General features: G+C 37.5%; 4 protein-coding genes and 1 non-coding gene across 6 annotated transcripts; 2 read left to right on the top strand and 3 right to left on the bottom strand.

The window, feature by feature from the left end:
• Positions 1–529: 529 nt before the first annotated feature.
• LOC103446333 (uncharacterized) lies at positions 530–2868 on the top strand. 2 transcript variants are annotated; one of them, XM_070806747.1, is made up of 5 exons: positions 530–998; positions 1275–1351; positions 1602–1713; positions 2342–2512; positions 2612–2868. In XM_070806747.1, exons 1-4 carry the CDS (start codon positions 727–729, stop codon positions 2469–2471), a joined length of 591 nt encoding a protein of 196 aa, XP_070662848.1. In that variant the 5' UTR covers positions 530–726; the 3' UTR covers positions 2472–2512; positions 2612–2868. The 2 variants fall into 2 exon arrangements, with proteins under 2 accessions (XP_070662848.1, XP_070662850.1); XM_070806749.1 differs by having other exon boundaries at positions 540–998; positions 2660–2868.
• Positions 2869–3015: 147 nt separating this feature from the next.
• LOC103446332 (protein trichome birefringence-like 37) lies at positions 3016–7758 on the bottom strand. Its single transcript, XM_008385421.4, has 5 exons — positions 7223–7758; positions 6754–6916; positions 4412–4587; positions 3739–3897; positions 3016–3646 (listed from the first exon to the last, which is right to left on the bottom strand). Exons 1-5 carry the CDS (start codon positions 7516–7518, stop codon positions 3355–3357), a joined length of 1086 nt encoding a protein of 361 aa, XP_008383643.3. The 5' UTR covers positions 7519–7758; the 3' UTR covers positions 3016–3354.
• A 6031-nt stretch (positions 7759–13789) lies between these two features.
• Positions 13790–13862, bottom strand: TRNAA-UGC (transfer RNA alanine (anticodon UGC)). The gene has a single exon. It is a non-coding gene; the product is annotated as a tRNA-Ala (tRNA).
• A 124-nt stretch (positions 13863–13986) lies between these two features.
• LOC103422378 (large ribosomal subunit protein bL34c) lies at positions 13987–15361 on the top strand. Its single transcript, XM_008360433.4, has 2 exons — positions 13987–14345; positions 14937–15361. Exons 1-2 carry the CDS (start codon positions 14144–14146, stop codon positions 15191–15193), a joined length of 459 nt encoding a protein of 152 aa, XP_008358655.3. The 5' UTR covers positions 13987–14143; the 3' UTR covers positions 15194–15361.
• A 315-nt stretch (positions 15362–15676) lies between these two features.
• LOC103422423 (senescence-specific cysteine protease SAG39-like) lies at positions 15677–17058 on the bottom strand. Its single transcript, XM_029110334.2, has 2 exons — positions 16524–17058; positions 15677–16389 (listed from the first exon to the last, which is right to left on the bottom strand). The coding sequence occupies exons 1-2, from the start codon at positions 16960–16962 to the stop codon at positions 15803–15805; spliced, it is 1026 nt and encodes a 341-aa protein (XP_028966167.2). The 5' UTR covers positions 16963–17058; the 3' UTR covers positions 15677–15802.
• Positions 17059–21007: the final 3949 nt, after the last annotated feature.

Raw genomic sequence — 21007 nt, 5'->3', positions numbered from 1 at the left:
TGTAGTTGAAAACCTTTTATCTAGGCATGCTTAATATCGATAAATAAAACATTTATGAAATAAAAATTCACTTAGATTTTTATGTTTTGCATCTCCTCAGGACTCAGTAGCCGTAGCAGTGATCACATCTAATGTCAAGGCATATATTTCAACATCTCTGACTCGTTCATACCAACTCGGATGTCTACTCCATGTAAAATTCCTTTTAAATAAAAGTTCATCTCTATAATTACAGTTATCAGTTGACAACTTTAGTTATGTCTTCATGCTTGTCATGCTTCGTCACCTAACTAGATAATAGTCCGCATGTCTCGAGTTCGGTGTCCATTGAACACGGAGTTCGGAGTATGTCAATTTGGTGTGAAGTAAGATTCTCTTCCCTCTCTTTTTTTCCCTTCATTTTCCTCTTCTCTTGTTTGAACGGTCAGGGTTAAGACACGTCAACATTCTATATTAATTTTTTATAGAGAGAAAAAGACAAAATGGAGAGAGTGAAAAGAAGAGAAAGAAAATGATGAAAAATAGAAGGGGAGAGAATTCTAAACCCTAAAAAAAAAAGTGTGCTTATGATCCTTCCATTGTTGGATAACCCGTCCTGATTATAGAAAAAATAAAATAAAAAAAAACTCAAAAAATAAAAAGGGCCGGCTTTTTTACCCGTCGAGAGGCGGTGCTGATCATGTCGGGGCAACAAATACAAAACTCAATTTTTTCTGGGCTGAAAAAATGACGGCCTGCTTCTTTCTAAATCTGTCACTCTCTTCTTCTTCATCTACTGCGTTTGCATCTCACAGAAACTACCAATCACCAGCTTCCTTCCCTCCACTTCTCACTCTAATCCCAACCCAATTCTCCCATCTTCGAACCCCTCGATTCTCTCGCCAAATCAGAGCCGCATCAGCCGCCATGGAAGCCACCCAGCAGAGCGTGACCACCGCATCAGCGTCGCCCATGAAGCTCTTGTTCGTGGAGATGGGCGTCGGCTACGACCAACACGGGTCAGCTTGCTTTTGACCATTTGACTCTCTCATCTCTCTCTTTGCCTGGATTGATGATTGCCCATTTGACAATTTTATGCGTTCTAAGTATCAAAATTTGAGCTTTTTCTGATTTGGTAATTTTGAAGTGTAAAAATTCGAGTTTTTTTTTAGTTTGGAAACGTAAATTTGGAGCTTTCTTTGGTTTGGTAAACTTGAAGTATCAAAATTTGATCTTTTGTTAAAGAGAGTGGTCTGGTGATTCTGAAGCTTGATGAAATTGTGTTGGTGTAACAGGCAGGACGTTACGTCTGCGGCAATGCGGGCTTGCAGAGATGCCATCACTTCCAATTCAATCCCTGCGTTTCGAAGAGGTATCATCACATGTCTTTCTGAAAATTAGGAAGAAGAAAACTAAGTTGTTAGCATACTCCACCGTGAATTTCGGTTGCTACATGCGTTGCTGTTTAATTTTCTGTTTTGATAAATTGGATTTGTTGTAGTAGGAATCCTTGTGTGATGATGTGCTTGATGACACTATCTCGTGGTGGATGATTGTGGTCGTATGTGGAGGATTGTAATGGAGTTTGTTTAATTAGTAGTCATGAAGTTCAATTGCTGCAGGGTCAATTCCTGGTGTGACATTTGAGCAGATGAAGCTAGAGATCAAGCTGGGAGTGCCTCGTGTACTCCAACCATCGCTGGATGTCGAAAAGGTCAAATCAGTCTTTCCTTAGTGAGTATCTGCACTTTTTGAGTCTGAATCAATGAATTTTCATTACCTGAAAGTTGAAACATATCAAATTCAACTTAACCAAGTTGTTCTACTAATTCGTGCACTCTGAAGTTTGAGTGATAGCTTTCATGGGTAATCAAATAGCATTACCTGTCTTTACAATTGTGCCTGTTTGTGCAATGTAACGACGGATTCTCTTAGTGGTTATAATCATATTGTATTAAGACCTTTGCTGGTACTAATCCATGTTCGAAGGCTTTTCAGTCTATCTGAAATCTTTCTAGCAGGATTATTCCCCTACAATGGAGGAAAGATTCTCTATGTTATCCAACTTCTGTTTCCAGTTTGAATTGAGCTTAGCTTACATACTGTAGATTAAGGGATATATCCAACTATTTGCTCGTTGATTGTAATACATTGCTGCTTAAGAAAAAATATTGAATTAGCAGTAACTAGTAAGTGACTTTAGTCTTCGCTGAGCTTGAAAACCAACTTATTCGGTTTATCCACTCTGTAGATTTTCAAATCTTATCTTATACAGTGTAATGCAATCACATTGAAACCACAATCCACAAGTTCTAATCTGACATTACTTTTGCCTTGTATCTGGCTTAAAACTTGATTGCAGTGGAGAAATTGTGAAAGTTGAAGTTGTGGATGGTGGACTGATATGCTCAAGTGGCGTGTTGGTGGAAGAAATGGGAGATAAGACTGACGACTGTTACATAGTGAATGCAGCAGTTTACATTGGTTACTAGCTTCTTTTTTCCTCCAAATCCCTTACCGGAGTGTTTTTAAGGTTTGTTCACTTTTGCTTTCTTGCCTGCACTGGTATTTTGTTTATCCCATAGTTGAAGTTAACATAAGAATTGTTATCAAATGATTTGTCTTTTTGAAGTGGACTTGCTCAAGTTCGTTATCTTGAACTGATACCGAACCCTTCTAGGAGAGTCATGGCTGGTGCATCAGTGTCTTCGCCTGTGAGAGGACAAGCAGTATCCATCAACATATCTTTGATTTTCTGTACCAAAAGCTGTCTTCCTGTCATTTTTGTGGCTGATGATTGTACAGCGAGTCCCCGAATGCTTGGTCTTTTATGCTTATTAATAATTGGAATTGAAGATACATGATGCTACCGACGATTTCTTCACAAAATCCTAAATTTGTGTTCATATTTGCTTGTCATCCATTTGGAACATAGTAAACGTTCTTGAAATCACTTTAGCTTTCGGGTTGAATTGCAAACCGAAATAATGTGTTTCTGTTGCTGTTGTATCAATATAGTATCTTCACAAATTCAAGAGCTTAAAAGAAATTATATTGAGCACAATGCTGGAAAATTCCACATGTACATTTCTTCAATTATACCACACCTACACTCTCATTCGGATTTGAATCTGTTCTTTGTCTATCTATGAACTCGAAACCATTCTTCTGGTTCAGTAAAACAATCAATTTACAACTGATTCTGCCACCTTATTGTCGTTTTACCAATCGATGTGAATCTGAAAGAAAGGAAACTAGAGGAAAATTATTTCCGCACCATCTTTTTCCCCCTCTTGAAGGAGAAAACGTGAGCGCACGAATCATTTCCCAATCTATAATTGGTTGCTACTGTAGCTCAGTGTTGACCTTCACAATTCACATGATGAGAGCTGCGTATAGGAGTTGGTTCCAGGTATCGGGCAACCCTGGCAAGCACCAATGGCTGCAGTCGTTGCCCGAATGATCGCCGCTGTAAGTCGAGGGATGAGCATCCTTCCTCAACTGCGAGAGCATTGTAATGTCGAGCAAGTAAACCGGGCTCTTAATCGCGCTCAGCACCTTATAGACAACAGCAGCAGATGGAGGTGCCCCTGCTGGGTAGGTTGATCCCGATAGCGGTCCAAGTTCTCCTAAGCAAGTCTTCTTCGGCGAATTCCATTCTTGTCCCCTGGTAATTCAACACAATAACGACGTCGTTAATTACGATTAAAGTCACATAATCACTGTTAATTATATCTGCAAGTCTGAGTTTTTACTTACTGGTAATGTGTTGGAGAAATGCCCTGGAAGAAGACTTTGGTTCTTGAAGTATCAACATTTGAGTCAACCCATTTAGCCCATGTGGAAAGCCCCTTATAAAATGCTGTCAAACGATCCATATCTTTGTACAGTTCTGTCCCATCGCGAAAATAATCAAATCTGCACAATACAAGCATCAAATGCAATACTCAGAAAAACAAAAGTTCTGCTAATCTTAGTCGCTCATCCGTAGGGAGCTGTGAGTTGTTGATGCATTGTGGGGCTTGCTTACAATGTGTATACGGCTCACATCCATTCACAATGCATTGCCCACTCGTGTGGGTGTGATGAGTCATTGATGCATTTTGCTTATAGTGCATAAGCGGCTCATGGTCATAGACAATGCTTAACTCACTTGAGTATTTCTTGTGAGTCTGTGAGACGTTAATGCATTGTAGGGCTCAAAATGCATGAACAACTCACATTCAGCAACAATGCATTGCCCACATGCTCGGATTCAGTGAGTTGTTATTGCATTGTGGGAAAATCAGAGTTCATCAATGACTAACAGTCACTCAGAATCCATTAATTGATTCTCACTATGCATAAACGATTCACAGTCATTCAGTATTCATTAATGATTAACAATTACTCGCGTGGGTGAGTGAAAAAAAGGTAATGGGTTGAAACGTACGGTTGAGAATCGCCGGTGTGGGTCCACCAATGCCAAGAGTTGAAGATCAGGACGTCCATCCCTTTCCATGCATCTCCGGCGTTGATGGAGTTTAGGTTTAGCACACGGCCAACTTCTTCTCTGATTATATCTACAAGGTACGGTGTCCGGAACATAAACAAAGTCACTCCATAGTCCTGCACAAAATAACACAATTATAAAACCATTCATTTAACTAATTAAGAGCTCGTTTGGAATGACTTTAAAAATGGTTGAATGCAATTCTGTTGAAAATATTTTTGAAACAACTCCTTAATAAGGATGCAAGTGAATCCTGGAAAAGCAAAGTGCTTCTTGCAAGAAGCATTTTAAATACTTTTAGAACCCAAAAACATTTTCGTCTTTCAGTCATTTTAAAAGTACTTCCAAACGAGCCATATTACTTCAAGAAGCTACCCACATGCATGCTTTACTTAAATGTTAATAATTTTGATAATGCATAGTATTTCAACAAGGGACAATTATAATCTGACAAAAAAAAAAAAAACAAGGAACAATTATAAATTGATTTATTGAAACCCCATTGCAGAAAGATCATTGATGAAAGCGGTCCATTACTGGTTGGCAGGTTGCTCATCACAGCCTGGAAAGCTCACGGCTTTTAAAGATCTACGTGGAAAATAAATAATGATGTAGAAGAACATGAAAAAAAAAATACAAATAATATGATGCAAATTGAGGTCCTCATATATATATATTGGTGAGAGAAGCCTCCTATTGAAGGGGTATGAAACTATGTCAAGTATTTAGTGAGTTATCAAATTCAAACAAAATTTGCCCAGAGTTTTATCCGATTGCATTTTTTAGTTAGGTTCTATGGTTTTCTATATGCTTTTTCATTTAGGTAGTTATCTACAAACTTTTGTTTTCTTCCTTTACACTTCCTCCCTTTGATTCTCCTTTAAATTGCTTGATTCAAATATTAGAAAGAAAAAAAAGAGTGCGTGAAGAGAAAATAATTGTACGAAAATCATTTCTTTTTCTTTTTCTTTACCTAGTCGTAAACCAAAGGGAAAAAAATACATGAAAACTATAAGTTTCTAACCCAGAGGACAATAAAGAGGGAAAAGGAAAATGGAGAAAGTTTGTCTTGTAACTTTTTTTCTCTTCCCTACCCAACCCCACAACAATCTTTCATTGGTTACACCTATTGTTTGTTCAGATGAGAAAGTTTGTTTTTAACTTTTTTTTCTCCCCTACTCAAACCCCACAACAATCTTCTAATAGTTTCACCTATAGTTTGTTCAGCACATCTGATTTGCTGCCCACAACTCACGGGATATAGATCACAAACTGTTAGTTCAGCACATCTGCTTTGCTGCCCACAACTCACGGGATATCGATCACAAACTGTTATACGTTCTAACTTTTTCAACGACAATACGTGATTGACTTATGATTGTAAGATTGACTTATGATTGCAAGTGCCATCCTAAATATTTACACAATTAAACAACTCAACATGGTAAAAAAAAACAATACTTGGCTATTTAAAGATGAGTATGAACTCCTACTCAAAAAATTTCAAAATTGTTTGTTGTCAATTTATAAAACTTCGTGTTTAGTATTAGAATCGTTCATATTATAAATCACCTTATAAAGATCGCATTTGCAAAAAATCAATTGAAATTAAGGTTGTTTAGTCATCAAGCTGTTTAAAAACAAATTAACAGAATTAGTAAAAACATTATGAATCGTCTATGTATTTTCTACAATAGTTTGACTAAACGACCTTAGTTTTAATTTATTTTTTGTAGAGATGATCTTTACAGTGTGATTCATAGTATAAACGGTTTTGATCATATGCACAAAACTCTGTGATTAAAACACTAAGAGTTTTGAGTAAGAGTTTCTACTCATCTTTAAATAGTCAAGTATTGTTCAGAAAAAAAAATGGATAAGGATCCTTCCGGATCCTCTTTATGGGAATTCTAGGGATCTTCACATCCTAACCGTTCATCGTACATCGTATAATCATGTCATGTGTTATTTAGTTTAATTTTAAATAAAAAAAATCAAATAATTTTTTATCGCACGATGTACAATGAATGATTAAGATTTGAAGATCCTAATTTGGATCCGATAAAATCCAAATCCCCAAAAAAACGAGTAAACCAGTGGAAAACAGCAGAGTGTGGAGAACTAACCTTCTAAAAACAATAAAAAATGGGAAAAAACAGCAGAACATGTTGGAAGAAGAGAAAGATAAACACATGCAGAGATAGAGAGAGAAATTGGAAAGAGGAGAGAGAGGGAGAGAGGGACAGAGAGAGAGACAGAGTGCGTGTGAAAAATCTCTCCACCTCAAAGTTCACAGAATGGCCATTTCTGAAGGTAGTCTTGGCATCTGGCACCGACGCATGTATCATACAAGACAACGATTCCCACATGTTCAGACTCAGTGAGTCGCCCACAAACATTATCTTCTTTCCTCTCCACCTCCTCAGAAAATCCACCCCATCAAACCTGTTTCAAAAATAATTAAACAACTAATATTTTTGTTTGAGCCACGTTGTTAACGCTAATCTACTAATATTTATTCAGAAAACATAATTTGAGACACGTGTGTAGAGAATTAGCACTCCAAAAACGTTATCATGCACATCTCTCTCCTTTATCTATTTCAGTACGGAGGAGTGTTGTATAACTGTATTGAAGTGCTAATAACAATTCTCGATTGTCTCACAGCGATAATTTGGCGAAAATGATATTAAACGAACACCATGCATGGAGAATTTATGATACAGGACTAGACGTAGGGTTAATATGTACCTGGGCAAGTCACAGGAGTCGGGCTTCCAGGCATACTTGAGGAACTGCGTATCAGGTCTGCCATACTTGATGCAATCAAACTCAGGATCTATGAAGGGACAGGTGGCAGAATCATAAAGAGGGTAAGAAGCATCAAAAACCCAATTGCCTTCGAACAAATTGCAGCGGCTCACTTGCTTCCTGTGGACTCTCAAGCTGCTGCCATGGCTGTGCCCTGCTGACTCTGCTTCTTCTGAGAAGAAGACCAGAACTTGAAGAGCTAAGAGGCACAGCGGAGCTTGGAGCTTGAAACCCATTTGAGATTTTGAGAGAAAAACGAAGTGTGGGATGCGAGTTTTTATAGTAAATAATTTGGAATTTTAGGAAGGAGAGGTTTGGCTTCGGCGGTTCACATGTCTAGAGTTTGAGCCTGAGGATATCAAATATTGAAGTTGATTGATATTGTTTACGCAAAAGTATTTTACTATAACGAGAGACGGAATTTGGACTAAGTCACACAATGCATCAATTATTATTATATCGAACTCAATATAAATATTATATTTTATTACAAATATTATACATCATGGTTATCTATGTAAGTCACACTAAAATACTAATACAAACCACTAAATTGTAGTATTGGACGTATTACAACAAACAACAACAACAATTAAGTTTTATTTCATTAAGTGAGATCGCCTATATGAATTTCTAGAATGCCATTGCAGACGGTTTTGTGCCAAATCTTCCGTTAGCTCTAAGTACTTCATATATTTTCTTATAATCTCTTTCAAAATTCTTAGGTCTTCATCTACCGCTTTTGTCTTGAACCTTCGTCTCATAGTCACATCTTCTAATTGAAGCATTTGTATGTCTTTGGTTTACGTGTCCAAATCATATTAATCGATTTTCTCTCATCTTAACTTCAATTATAGACATTTATATTCTACCTTGAATATTCTCATTTTTAATCCTAACATTATTTGAGTTAAAACTGATTAATTAGTTTGTTTGTCTTTTGCCTTAGATGAGTTGGAAAAGTTTGGAAGGGTTCGGAAATAGTGGGAAGTTGGAAGGTGGAATGGGTTGAAAATGGGTGAGGATTGTAAAGGGGGAACTGTTAGGAAAAAGAAAAGTTTCTTTAACATTCGATCGGTGATTGGTCTGCATGGTCACGGGCATAAAAACCTGTCTTGTGGCTTCTGAGCTGGCCTGTGCGTAGTCTCAAGATTGAAATTTTGACATCACATGGTTAAATCATGTATTGCTCTATTAAATATGTTTTCTTTTCTCTTCTTTTTAGTTAAAATGGTCTCTGAAATTTACATAACTCTTCATTTTGATTCCTGAGATTTGAAATAAATAGAAGTAGTTCTTAAGTTTGTCCAATCAATCATTTTGGTCATTCAATGAAAAATCTCCATTAAATAAAGCTAAAATGACAAAAAATGAGTGTATTTTTGTCAAATCATTTGGCCCATTGTTAATTAAATTGAGGGTATTATTGTTATTTTGATCCTTATTTAATATAATTTTTCATGGAATGAACAAAATGATTGATGATGCATCTATTTATTTCAAATCTCAGGGACCAAAATGATGAGTTATGCAAATCTCAGGGATCATTTTAGCAAAAAAAAACTTTTTTTTTGTCAACTTACATGCATGTTTAGGAGATTCTCGAACAATCGACTGTATATTTTTCCGTTAGTACATCTTTCGTCCCGTGATAGATATTAATATTAGTAAAGTGATGTATACTCGATTATATGACAATTTTTTTCGCGCGTTAGAGCATGCTTATATTTCCAATAATACAAAACAAATAATTTTCACATATCTATTTACTCCTTCTGCAGGTCGTTTGTTAATTCTTGTTCCTTGATTAGAAATGAAGAATGGTGCGAAGGTGAGAAAATTTGATCAAAAAGTAAATTTTAGAATGTGGAATTGATTGGAAGTAATATTACGGTGTTTATTTATCAGGGCAAAATCAAATGATAAAATTAGAGGAGGAAGTGAAGGAATTAGTCAAATTAATCATGCAATAAATCATTACGGGTGGTTTGGTGGTTGGGAACAAATTTCAGACCGGTATTCTATAGGCACGTTTTGAGTTCGATTGCTGGTGTTTGTGAATCACACGATGATGACTAGAAAGAAGCTGAAATGCCTCTACAACATTCCCAACATCAGCTGATCCCTTTTTAAAGAAAATACAAAATTTAACCATACAATTGTAAAAGCATGATGAGCACGATGAAATAATTGAGGATACTTAACAAATAACATGTTAATAATTACTATCAATCGGCTCACGCACCATGCAATGTGCAACTAAGTTTATTTTTATCATATAATGATTTATGTAAGAAACTAAAGTAATTCCGTGGGCAAGGAAAAGAGCGTGGGGAGAGAAATGTGGAAAATTTTATGATACTAATTATTTTCTTTCCATCATATACAACTAAGAGCATGATTCAAAGATTGTTAATTTTTTACATCTCCAGCCAAGTTTAAATTTTACATTTGGCTTGGGATGCACAAGTTGGCGACGGTCGAAATATTTGAAGTCTTGGGTAAATTTTGACCTAACTCCTTTTAATATATATATATATATATATATAGATATTTTTTTTTTTTTTTTATTCTTGGAGACAAATTTTGCATAAATTCAAACTACAACTCCTGGCTGGAGATGACCTTAAATACTTGGATGAATTTCATGAGCACAAGAGGAATATTCAAAATTGAAACACCCAAAGGGAGGGAAACAAGGGGGTGGGTTCCAGAGGCTGTTTAAGTCCTTGCCCTTAGCATTAGGTAAGGCATATCACTCTAGTAGGTTGATTGATCTGTTTTGGACTTTTCATAAAACTTTGTCCTCAAGCCCCAAATATAGAAAACAGTTAAAAAATAAAATATATCAGGCAGCTCTTGGTAGTCAGGCCCACCACTACAATTAGGTTGGTCACAAACTGGTTAAATGTGCTTTTGGTTAAAAATAAATAGTTTTGGAATCAATTTTTAATAAAAATGTAAATGAATCTTGAAAAAACACGTTAGGTATTTTTAAACCCTATAAAAATGTTCACTAAAACGCTTTCAGTTATTTTAAAAACACTTCCAAATGAGTTCTTAAATTCTCATGCCATGACATATAGGCCTCGTTTGGCAGCTCGGGCTGTATAGACTATTTCTGTCGGATAAGATAAATAGCCACCGAATAGTACTGACTAAATTAGTCGGGCGTTTGGTGCAGTACCGGATAAATGACCGTACTATTTATACTGTGTTTGGTACTGAACCGGATAGGACAAGAGAAAAAATAAATTTAACAAATCTTTCTTTGTTTGTTAAACTTTTCTCATATTTATACCTATTAAAAACCACACAAATTTTCAAATAACAAAGAAAAATAGTAAATTCCATACATCAAATTTAAAATATTTTCCAATAACATAAAAGAATGTTCACAAAAAACAACTACAATCATTACGTTATATAATCCAACCACATATCCAAGTTCATAAAATATACAAATGCAAGTTCATCACCTCATGTTGCATCAAAATTAAGCCGAAACATCAGAAGAGCAGCAGCTATCCCTTTCTTCTCTATTTCTCACTCACACTCTTTTTTTCTAAAAGGTAATTACTTTACAAAGTGGAATAAGTGCCAATCAACAATTCAACAACCCTAGTCCGAAATTATTCACACATATATATATCCAGATAAAAAGTAAAATTCACATAAAAATTAAAAAATGGATAAAAGCTGAGAGGGAATGATGCAAAAACTGAGAAGAACAACAATTTATTGGGATCTAATTTTCGGGGCATAGACGGTGATGGAGAGAGAGAGAGAGAACAAGAGCAAAGAGAAATTGGCTTACCCAGTTGTCCGTATGGTTGCGTTGCGACTGCAAGACAGCGAGTGAAACGGGAGCTGCGCTAGAGATAAAGTTTTGTTTAGGTAAGTGAACCTGCACACTCCCACTCTACCCAATCAATTAAAGTTCAACACCAACAACAAACTCTAAATTCGACCCCAATAGCAAACCCTAAAATTCAAAAATTCTAATTAAAACACAAAATTACATAATCAATTGCATAATTAGAGAGAAAATAATAACTAGATTCAATCAATTGACAGAAAATTGCAAGAAAAATAAGAGGAGGGGGAAGAATAGAGTGAGGGGCGGAATCCCAGAAGAAGAAAACTGAAAAGACGAACCTGGGATGAAAGGAAGAGTGTGTCTAGAGAGGAAGAGAAAGCGCCTGGAGCGGAAGAGTGCTTCTGGAGAGGAAGCGAGAGCGAGCCCGACCAAGTTATACTGTGAATTTGAACGGTATAAGCAAGCGGATAAACACCGTGTAAAAAAGGTGGGCCCGGATTATTTAATCCGATGCCTATTTAGTCCAAACGGCCACCAAACACCAAACAATGTACACCGTATTATTAGTACTATTTGGTGTCTTATACGGTATGCCAAACAGGGCCTAGTAGGTGGATAGTCCATTGTGGATTCTGTTTCAGAAGGTGCTTGCAAAAGCTCTCTCCACAACCCTCCATTAAAAAGAGTGCTTCAAACGCTAAATTCTTCATCCATGGAATCTCATCACTCAAATAAACCACCTCTAATTCTTCATCCAGAGGAAATTTCTCCGGGTCTATCCGTTTCGTTTTCTCCGATTGTACATTATTTTTGCGTCCTATTCTATGACTCGAGGGATTTATTTTTGTCTTAAATGACAACCCTGTCGTGTTTCAAGTTGATTGGAATCTTCATTTTTAAATGATGTGAGTATGATGACTTGGTCATGGTGATGTCTTGGTCCTTCCAACAATCATTAACATTATGCTGAGTAAGTGTTAGGAGAAAAGAAATGGCACTCTCATACAAGTAGTGGATCAGAATTGGTTGCCATGGGAAGCTGAAAGAGCTCTCTGTGGTGGGTTCCTGGCTTGAGAAAGTTGAAGTTGAAATGAAAAGAAAGTCTTGGAGTGATTAGAAATGGATTTTCTAAACCTCCATGGTCATTGCTGGCCTAGTACCTTCAATCTCACTCTACAAAACAGGTCTCCAATCACATATTTAATGTCTGGTGGGGGCTTCAGTCTCACCTTTGATTTGTATGTGTCTTAAGGCTCTTAACTAAGAAGTTCTCATCTAAAAATGGTGAACCCCTCAACCACCTTGGCAAGTAGCAACCTTTACATGATTGCATGCCACTTGGAAGGAGGATTGCTATCCGTACTCTCTTATAATTAAGAAAGCTCGAAGAGTTGCTGACACTTGAATTTTTCACTTGAAAATTTGGAAAGTGATCTTTGCACTCCTTTTTTATTTTATTTTTTATGTTGCAGTCTTTATTGTTTTTAACTTTAAAATTGAATGAATTAAGGAGAAACGAAGGGACGCAAATAATGAGCGAAATGCATAAAGACAAATTGAAAGTGTGAGAATCATTACCTTAAAATTTATGTTACCGCTTGAGCTCATTTTAACACAATAAAGGAACGTTACAAATGTCAGCAAATCTCAAGTAACATTTGCTAGAACATAGAGAGAGAGAGAGAGAGAGAGAGAGAGAGAGAGAGGATTTACAGTTGGCTTGCACAAGTTGTATTAGGGGACCCCTACCAGTAGCAGCCTTTCATGACTAATGTGTTGCTTGCAAAGCTGCCTACTACATGATTAACAATTTAACACATTCTTTTGTTTATTAATTGTGATCATTAATTAGACAAGTGGATCCAAGATCCTCCTTGTTATTTTGAATGGTTTCATATTATTCAAAGATATACGAAGGTACGTACATAAAATCAATTAATTTTTAGACTACTATATATATACATTGTATTATAATACGAGTGATTAGATAAAACATCGTGTGACAATGTTATACCTGCACTTACTTTTGTGGCCCGAAGATGACGATAATATCATTGATTGGACTTATGTGCTAATGTAGTATATAGTAATGGAATCTTAATGGACTCATGTGGAATTTGGAGCCTGCATTTGCAAACCACACCTACCATTTTTTTGTATCAAAAAATGGAATCTTAATGTTGACCTCTCTCTGAGTGTCTTAAACTAAAGCAAATAATTGAGTGCCAAATATCACATGCTTATGAACCCTAATCTCGTAATTGGGTAAATATATATAGCTCATCTAAGTTTTCCCTTGAGCAAGAAAGGTCTCCTTTCTTTAAGCCTTATCCACATTTGTTCATTTAATAGTTATTACCTACTGATTATGTTGTCACATCCAATTCTTTTTTGGAGATTTTGGGATTCAAATATAATAGAACTTGTCTTCTTCTTAAAAAAGAAGATCAGCTAGTGGTTTCATTATGACAGTCAACTTTTTGGAGACTGGAAAAACTTATAGAGGTATTTTAGCTTTTCTATTGCTACCATTGTGTGATTTAGTTGCAAACAAGCTTTTATGTTCGAAACTCATGAATAATGAGTTTGATACTAATTTTTCTTTTCATGAAAATATAGTTGTATATAAAAATAAAAATAAATTCACAATCATCTCCTCAACAAGACAGAAAAAAAAAATTACAAGATGGAGATGCAGGGGATCGAACCCTGTACCTCCCGCATGCAAAGCGGGCGCTCTACCATTTGAGCTACATCCCCAATTGATTATTGCATCGAAATGATTATATAATAACGTACTACATTCGGCAGGCTAGGTACGGAAGCGTAATGGGCCGGTCCAGCCCAGTGCGTTTGAAGTATGGATAATCCGGTCGGATTCGAAAGGGTCCAAACCAATTCCACAGACACTGGATTGGATAAGGCGAAGGCACAAAAACCTCATCTTCTTCCTCCTCTTTAGCGACAACAAAACACAGAAAGAAAGAAGAAAGCAGAGCAACAACACCTGAAGACGAAAGAAGACGAAGGCAAAAGGAAGAATGGCTTCAATTTCAGCAATGGCATGGTCGCCCTGCCTTTCCAGTCGAGCCTCCGCACCCTGTGCTTCTCTCACATTCCTCACCGGCTCAACTGCAAGGAAGAGCTCCGTGTCTTTCAGCGGTGGCGCCGCCGCGCGCTCCCCCTTGCTTCACTGCTCCTTCATCTCTTCCTCCTCCATCGCTTCCGCTTCCGCGTTCTCGGGTAAGTTTTCTTCTTTTATTACTGTTACTCTGGGATTCTCTGAGAAAACTTGAAGCTTGAATTGTAGTTATCGTTTTCTGGATGATTTGGGAAATGGGCGTCTGCTCCTTTTTGCCGAAGATTGTGAAGTACTGCATTTTTGTTCAAATTTGAATCTAAGTTCAGATGGGGGCTTTTCTTTTGGCCAAAATTATGATGGGTTTTTTGTTGTTGTTGAATTTCATAAGCTGATCGGTTGTATATTCACATTCCCTTGTTTGCTTGAATTCTGTTCATTTTTTAGTTTGCTTAGGTACTCTAGCTTCATGAAAAGTAACTTTCTTGGTTACAATTTGCGTAGTTTTAGCAACGTAAGTACTTCGACCGCTGATCAAAAGATGCCTTACAGCATAGTGAATTAGATATAGAAGTGGTTAGAGACTTGATAGGTGCTGTTTAGATGAATGTGTGAGTTCTTCGTTGGTCAGCCGATACTAATACTTCCGCAAAAATGAAACAAGCTGGCGCCTTTATTTGGTTTCTGCTGAAGAGCTTGTCAAAGGATATTTCTTCAGGCCTTGAATTGATGAGAACTTGATTTTCAATTTGAAGGTTTATCTTTGGGGTTGGATTTGAGCTCTAGTGTTGGGGTTGGAAGAAGAAGAGGCTCTGGCTTGGTGGTGAGGGCCGGGAAGGCTGCCCTGTGTCTAACCAAGAGAAGTAGGTCCAGGAAATCCTTGGCTCGAACTCATGGCTTCCGTAGACGCATGAGAACCACTGGTGGGAGAGCAATGATGAAGCGCCGACGTGCTAAGGGGCGGAAGGTCCTCTGCACGAAGAGCAATCCCAGTAGTGGAAAACGGGCCTGATTGCGTCTTTTCATATTCAGTTTATTAGGTAAGTGCAATGGCATGTAAGATAATGATGTCCAATAGCTTATTCTTGTGAACAAAGGCAGAATTTCAAACTTATTTCTCATGATACCTTTTGTATTGTTTCATTTGGAAAGGCTAATTTTTTGTTTGTTTGAATCAGAACCCATTTTGCATATCCATTTTGTTCTGTTAGCTTTGTTGTAAGAACTCATTTATTCACTCCTTACCCAATGGTTGCAAATGTGTGGTTCAGTTCTGTCCCACGATCATTGGAGAAAATCCCTACTTAGGAAACTGAAAGGCTCGTCATGGAGACACAGCCTTCAATAGGTCGTTTTCACTGTGGAAGGCATGTTCCATAAGTTATCTGGGAAGCGTGCTCGTTCTGTCACATGCTCTGTTTTGCTATATGTATTCAAAGGCATAATCCAGCAAACTGCCATTGCAGCTGTGGTTATTAATTTAGCCTAAGCAGGGTAGGAAAATTCATTGTTGAATATAAAGTACAAATTACTGGCATTTTCACAGCCTATGAGTTTTGTCTGTAGTACTTATAACCTATAGGCAAAGTGGAGAAGCTCACTCCACCCTTTGATTAATACATTACATAGTCGGATAGAAAGGTCTTATAGCAAGGCCACAAACACCACCTGGGGCATCAGCGTTTCTAAGAATCTTCATGTAGCCATTCTCACCCCACGTATCGGACCATGAATTCTTGATTAACCAATGGGGGGTGCCATCTTCAGTTGTCCCATACCCAATGATGGTAACAGCGTGGTTCAATTCTGTCCCACAATCATCACCGGTGAACACCCCACCTGAATAATGCTGAAAGGCTGGTGAGGCATGGATGGAAACGGAGACTGGTTGCATGGACACAGCCTTTAGTAGATCGGTTTCACTGTTGGGAGGTACCTCTGCATAACTAGTTATCTGGGCAGCAGCCTCATTTTCCTTGTTCGTATCACATGTTCCTTCTAAACTCTGGTATGGGTAATTTTCTTCACTGGTAATTCCTCCGTTTCGTTGAATGTATGCAAAGGCATTAACCATCCAACCACCTTGGCAGCCATTGCTATCTGTATCACAGTTCACAAGTTGTTGCTCAGACAGTGAGATCAATTTGTCAGTTTTGATTTGGATAATCCCTTCGACTGCTGTCACTGCAGAAAATGCCCAGCAACAACCTGCATGTATTTTGAACAAACGCATATGAATTAATTTCCGTAGGAATGAATGCACGAAGAAAGTAACTAATGTAATGCACATATATGTACAAGGAAGCTTAGCCCTATATTAATATCGTGGTTGGTGCTCTTACCACAGCGCCCTTGATCTTTTACTGGAGTAACAGCTCCATTCTCCCTCCAGTCAATGCTTTGGGGAACGTCTGTCAGGCTTAGGTTTTCGTACGTAAATGATGCATCTGCGGATGAGGTTGATTCAGTGGGCTGCTTGTATCCTGTATAATGCCTGAGGAATTCGTCATAGGTCATATCCGAAAATCGGTTGATGCATAGGCTGTAAGTCATGTTCCCTTCACTGTTGAATTTCTCGACAAACTCCACATTGTTTTTGAATATGTGGAAACGCCTTTCCTTCTCCGCGCTGTCCTGGTAAACGCGTCCATGCTTTTTCATCCACTGCTCATGTTTTGCTGCAATGGAAGCTTGGTACAATGTGCGGGACGTGGCTTCAGATGCCAAGGTCCCCAAGGTGATGAGTATGGTAACAATCAAAAGGTTTCTTTCGAAAGCCATTGCTCACAAAGCACCAGTGTTGATGAGAGGGCGCTCTGTGTCGACAATGGCTTTGTTTCAAGTAGTGATTGGCAAGCTGGATGTGAAGAAGCAAGCATGATAACCATTTTATATAGAAAACGTTCAGCATGTCCTGGATGTGCATTTTGCGTCTTATCCTGTGATTCGAGGGATTTCTTTTTGTCATAGATAACAACCCTGTCGTGTTTCAATTGATTGGAATCTGATACAAGTGGTGGGTTCCTAGCTTGAGAAAGTTGAAGCTGAAAGAGCTATCTGTGGTGGATTCCTGGCTTGAGAAAATTGAAGATGAAATGAAAGAAAATGTCTTGGCATGATTAGGAAATGGATTTTCTAAACCTTCATGGTGATTGCTGGACTAGTACCATAATCTCACTCTACAAAAACATGTCTCCAATCACATATTTTGACATGCTCCGACCCGATATCCCCAAATATCAGGGTAAGCATGATGTAGGAAGTAGACTTGGAGAAAACAATTTGAAACCATTAATATGCATTGGAATAACAAAGGTTATGTATTTTAATTACTTAGGAATTTGTTAAGTTGTTTTGGGAGTTGTAAGGGTGTCATAGAAACTTAAAGTCTATTAATTTGTAAATGCTTATAATTATTGTACTAGAAAGCCTTGGATGACAGACTTGAATGAATTAAAATTGTATTTGCCTTGTGCATTTGAAGAGAGTGATTTATCCTTCTAAAATCAAGCATTTGACTTGGTCGTGTGAGAGAATCCACGATTAACGACATGAGTGAGCATCGTTGCCCTTGGTTGAGTGAATCCTAGGTTATCATCCCTCGTCTCCCTAAGACTCCCTTGGCTTTTCCTTCATCAAAGCACGTGCTGGCTGACATCCGAGGGTGACGAAGCCATTTTAAACATGCATACAATTAAAATATGTAATTAGAAAGAAATATACCAACTCAGAATTGTGTTCAGAGCATACAACTAATCAAGAATAATATGAAAGAATTATTATAATAACGTACGAATAGAGGAACTGGTCCTACCCTGAGGAGACTCGAAAATACCTAAGTGGACGTGCCCTGATGCCGGGATCGTGTGCGTCGATTCTAACTCTTAAGGGGGCGCAAAACCAAAAGAGTGAGTGGACCAAAATTTGTAATAATAGTACTAATAATAAGAAAACCATTTTCTTTATGAACATGCTAATTCCCTGTTTTGAAAACACGTACAATACTACATAATAGGTTTTTTGAAAACTCTAGCATGCCATGAAAACATTCGTAAAACAAGTACGTGTAAAATAATGCTCAATAATGGTGCTAACGCCGTCTGAAGGTAAATCCATATATATCATCGATATTGTACTCACTAGGGGTATCATAGTGGCTTGAAGGCATAACCATCACCAAAGATAAAGTTGTACGATACTGGGTTACGTCAGTGAAGAAACCATGGTTCATCACCCGAAGGTAAAGCTGTATGATTCTAGGTTATCAATATCAAATGAAATGTATAGATTATCCTGTTTTCAATAATGTTTTATAAGATCCCGAAAGTTTATTGAATGGTATAGATCAGCTACTACAAGAAATTTTCTTGGCTATAGGCGAAGCCTGGTAGTTTTGGTTTGTTAGGTGAAGTCGAGATGATCTCTCAACCCTTTGATTATATCTATTGTTTAGATAGTTTGATAAGAAGAATCCATAGCCAGCCGACCAAGATACAATGGCATGTTTCTGCAAATTTTCATATAGACATTCTCACTTCACCCCACCTCCCATCCCATCTTGAGCAACCAATAATTGGTGCCGTCTTTATTCACTCCTTACCCGATGGTTGCAAATGCATGGTTCAGTTCTGTCCCACGATCGTTGGAGAAAATCCCACCTTAGGAAACTGAAAGGCTCGTCATGGAGACACGGCCTTCAATAGGTCGTTTTCACTGTGGAAGGCATGTTCCATAACCAGTTATCCGGGAAGCTTGCTCGTTTTGTCACTTGCTCGGTTTTGCTATATGTATTCAAAGGCATAATCCAGCAAACTGCCATTGCAGCTGTGGTTCAATTTTGTCCCACAATCATCACTGGTGAACACCCCGCCTGAATAATGCTGAAAGGCTGGTGAGGCATGGATGGAAACGGAGACTGGTTGCATGGACACAGCCTTGAGTAGATCGGTTTCACTGTTGGTACCTCTGCATAACTAGTTATGTGGGCAGCAGCCTCATTTGCCTCGTTCATATCACATGTGCCATCAAAACTCTGGTATGGGTAATTTTCTTCACTGGTAATTCCTCTGTTTCGTTGAATGTATGCAAAGGCAAAAACCGCCCGACCACCTCGGCAGCCCTCGTTGAGGACCACAGAAAACTTCAAATCAATCAGTCTAACCCGAATGCTACTGTTTTGTTTTCGCCGAGGCGTTTGTGGACAAAGAAGTCCGAATGACTTAATCCATTGATGAATCGAGGGTCCGATGACTACAACTCCCTTGTCTATTTAATGGAATCTTTAAGTCCTTGTCTATTTGCTGTAGTCTCTGCGCTTTAGTAGCCATGAATGGTGTTTCCGTAAGGAATTGGGGCCAGTTCACTAAATTTGAACGTAGAAACTCCAGTATTTGATGTTGATTTCTCAAGTTCAATTACTAACAATGTAAGCCAATGAAGTGGCCCTCCAACTCAGAGTTGCCCGAGTAGCACTCAAGGTGTTCTAGACGTAATTAAGTGTCCTTTTCAAAACTAATTCTCTCGAGGTTGCAAATCTTCTAAATTAAGATTATGCTCAACTAATTGATAAAAAGTGCATCAAGTGCAACAACTATATGAAATTTTAGTTATAATTCTAGAGATTCGAGCACTTAATTATGTTATTTTCAAAACAACTTAACGCGATTTTCAGTTCTATTAACCAGATACAAAATACAAGCACTTTTTATCGACAAACCTTTTTCAATATTGAGGAAGAAAACTGGATTGATGCAGTTAATTATAGCCTCTACTAGAAAATATGCCCATGAGTTGCTGCGGGAACCAGCTGTTTCAGGCGTAATCGGATGAATAAAACACATTTAAGTTGTATAAATTCAACACAATTATGAACAAACAGAGGGATACATGAGTGAATGAGGTCGATAAGATAAGCAGTTTTGCTTTTATATACATTCAAGTGAGCTGGCGTAGAAACACATTATACAATGAGTGGGAAGAAACTAAACGTCTTTGATTAGAAAGAGATGGTTTCCAAAAAAGTTCTGTTTCCTTAAGAAACATGTAGCTCACACATAAAATTTCAGTTATGGCATTAGCATTGAGCAAAATTAATATGCTAGGACAGAAACAATTTCTTACATATGTCAACAATCCATAAAAAGGAGTCCTTATTCAACAATAAATAATTTTTTTATACCAAAAACGAAGCAATGAAATAAATGTTTTACTTTGAAATTTCAACATAGACTTAGTTCAGACATTAACAACTTACTTTGAAATTCCTCTCACGGTATGTGACTACAATGTTCGTTGACGATCGTTGTAGAGTCGACATTAGGTGGACAACTCTTTGATTATGTCATTAGACACAGTACAAAAGCTTACTTTCCATGAGCTTTGCATGTAACGCACAAATTCCCAACTACATGTGTTATTTGTGTGTCCTCAGCTTTCATTGCTTAATCACTACATTAATCTAATTCAAAAACAAAAAACAAAAAAAACAAAAAAAAACAAAAACGTGACTCTCTCTATGCTATGGCTTTCTTACTACACAAAAATATCCCTTGGTTAAATCATGCCACACACCATCACATTGCTATTATACGAAGTATGTTCCTCAGTGGCAAGTAATATACTCTCCTTAGCCCAAGAGGATATGAAATTGGTCGAGTACACTGTTTTAGCCATTTGGATCAATAAGCTCAAGTTTGCATTGTGCAAAACCCTAAATACTCAGACATATGAAATCCAGTCTTTCACTTTAAAAATCATATATGGGTAAAATAATAGCTCTGAAGAAACCGGAAGAAGTAAAAGGCTTTAGAACACAAATATACCTAAG

Source organism: Malus domestica, chromosome 10 (assembly GCF_042453785.1).
Source record: "Malus domestica chromosome 10, GDT2T_hap1".
Lineage (NCBI taxonomy): Eukaryota > Viridiplantae > Streptophyta > Magnoliopsida > Rosales > Rosaceae > Malus > Malus domestica.
This window is presented reverse-complemented; position numbering and strand designations above follow the sequence as displayed.

What these genes read in the sequence shown, in the direction of transcription:
- LOC103446333 (XM_070806747.1), top strand. Translation starts at nt 727, where the DNA reads ATGACGGCCTGCTTCTTTCTAAATCTGTCACTCTCTTCTTCTTCATCT. An exon ending in GTCGGCTACGACCAACACGG is followed by an intron (nt 999 to 1,274) that starts GTCAGCTTGCTT and finishes TTGGTGTAACAG; the next exon opens with GCAGGACGTTACGTCTGCGG. An exon ending in GTCAAATCAGTCTTTCCTTA is followed by an intron (nt 1,714 to 2,341) that starts GTGAGTATCTGC and finishes ACTTGATTGCAG; the next exon opens with TGGAGAAATTGTGAAAGTTG.
- LOC103446332 (XM_008385421.4), bottom strand. Translation starts at nt 7,518, where the DNA reads ATGGGTTTCAAGCTCCAAGCTCCGCTGTGCCTCTTAGCTCTTCAAGTT. An exon ending in GACTCCTGTGACTTGCCCAG is followed by an intron (nt 6,917 to 7,222) that starts GTACATATTAAC and finishes TTTTTGAAACAG; the next exon opens with GTTTGATGGGGTGGATTTTC. An exon ending in CACACCGGCGATTCTCAACC is followed by an intron (nt 3,898 to 4,411) that starts GTACGTTTCAAC and finishes TGTATTGTGCAG; the next exon opens with ATTTGATTATTTTCGCGATG.
- LOC103422378 (XM_008360433.4), top strand. Translation starts at nt 14,144, where the DNA reads ATGGCTTCAATTTCAGCAATGGCATGGTCGCCCTGCCTTTCCAGTCGA. An exon ending in TTCCGCTTCCGCGTTCTCGG is followed by an intron (nt 14,346 to 14,936) that starts GTAAGTTTTCTT and finishes TTCAATTTGAAG; the next exon opens with GTTTATCTTTGGGGTTGGAT.
- LOC103422423 (XM_029110334.2), bottom strand. Translation starts at nt 16,962, where the DNA reads ATGGCTTTCGAAAGAAACCTTTTGATTGTTACCATACTCATCACCTTG. An exon ending in AAAAGATCAAGGGCGCTGTG is followed by an intron (nt 16,390 to 16,523) that starts GTAAGAGCACCA and finishes AAATACATGCAG; the next exon opens with GTTGTTGCTGGGCATTTTCT.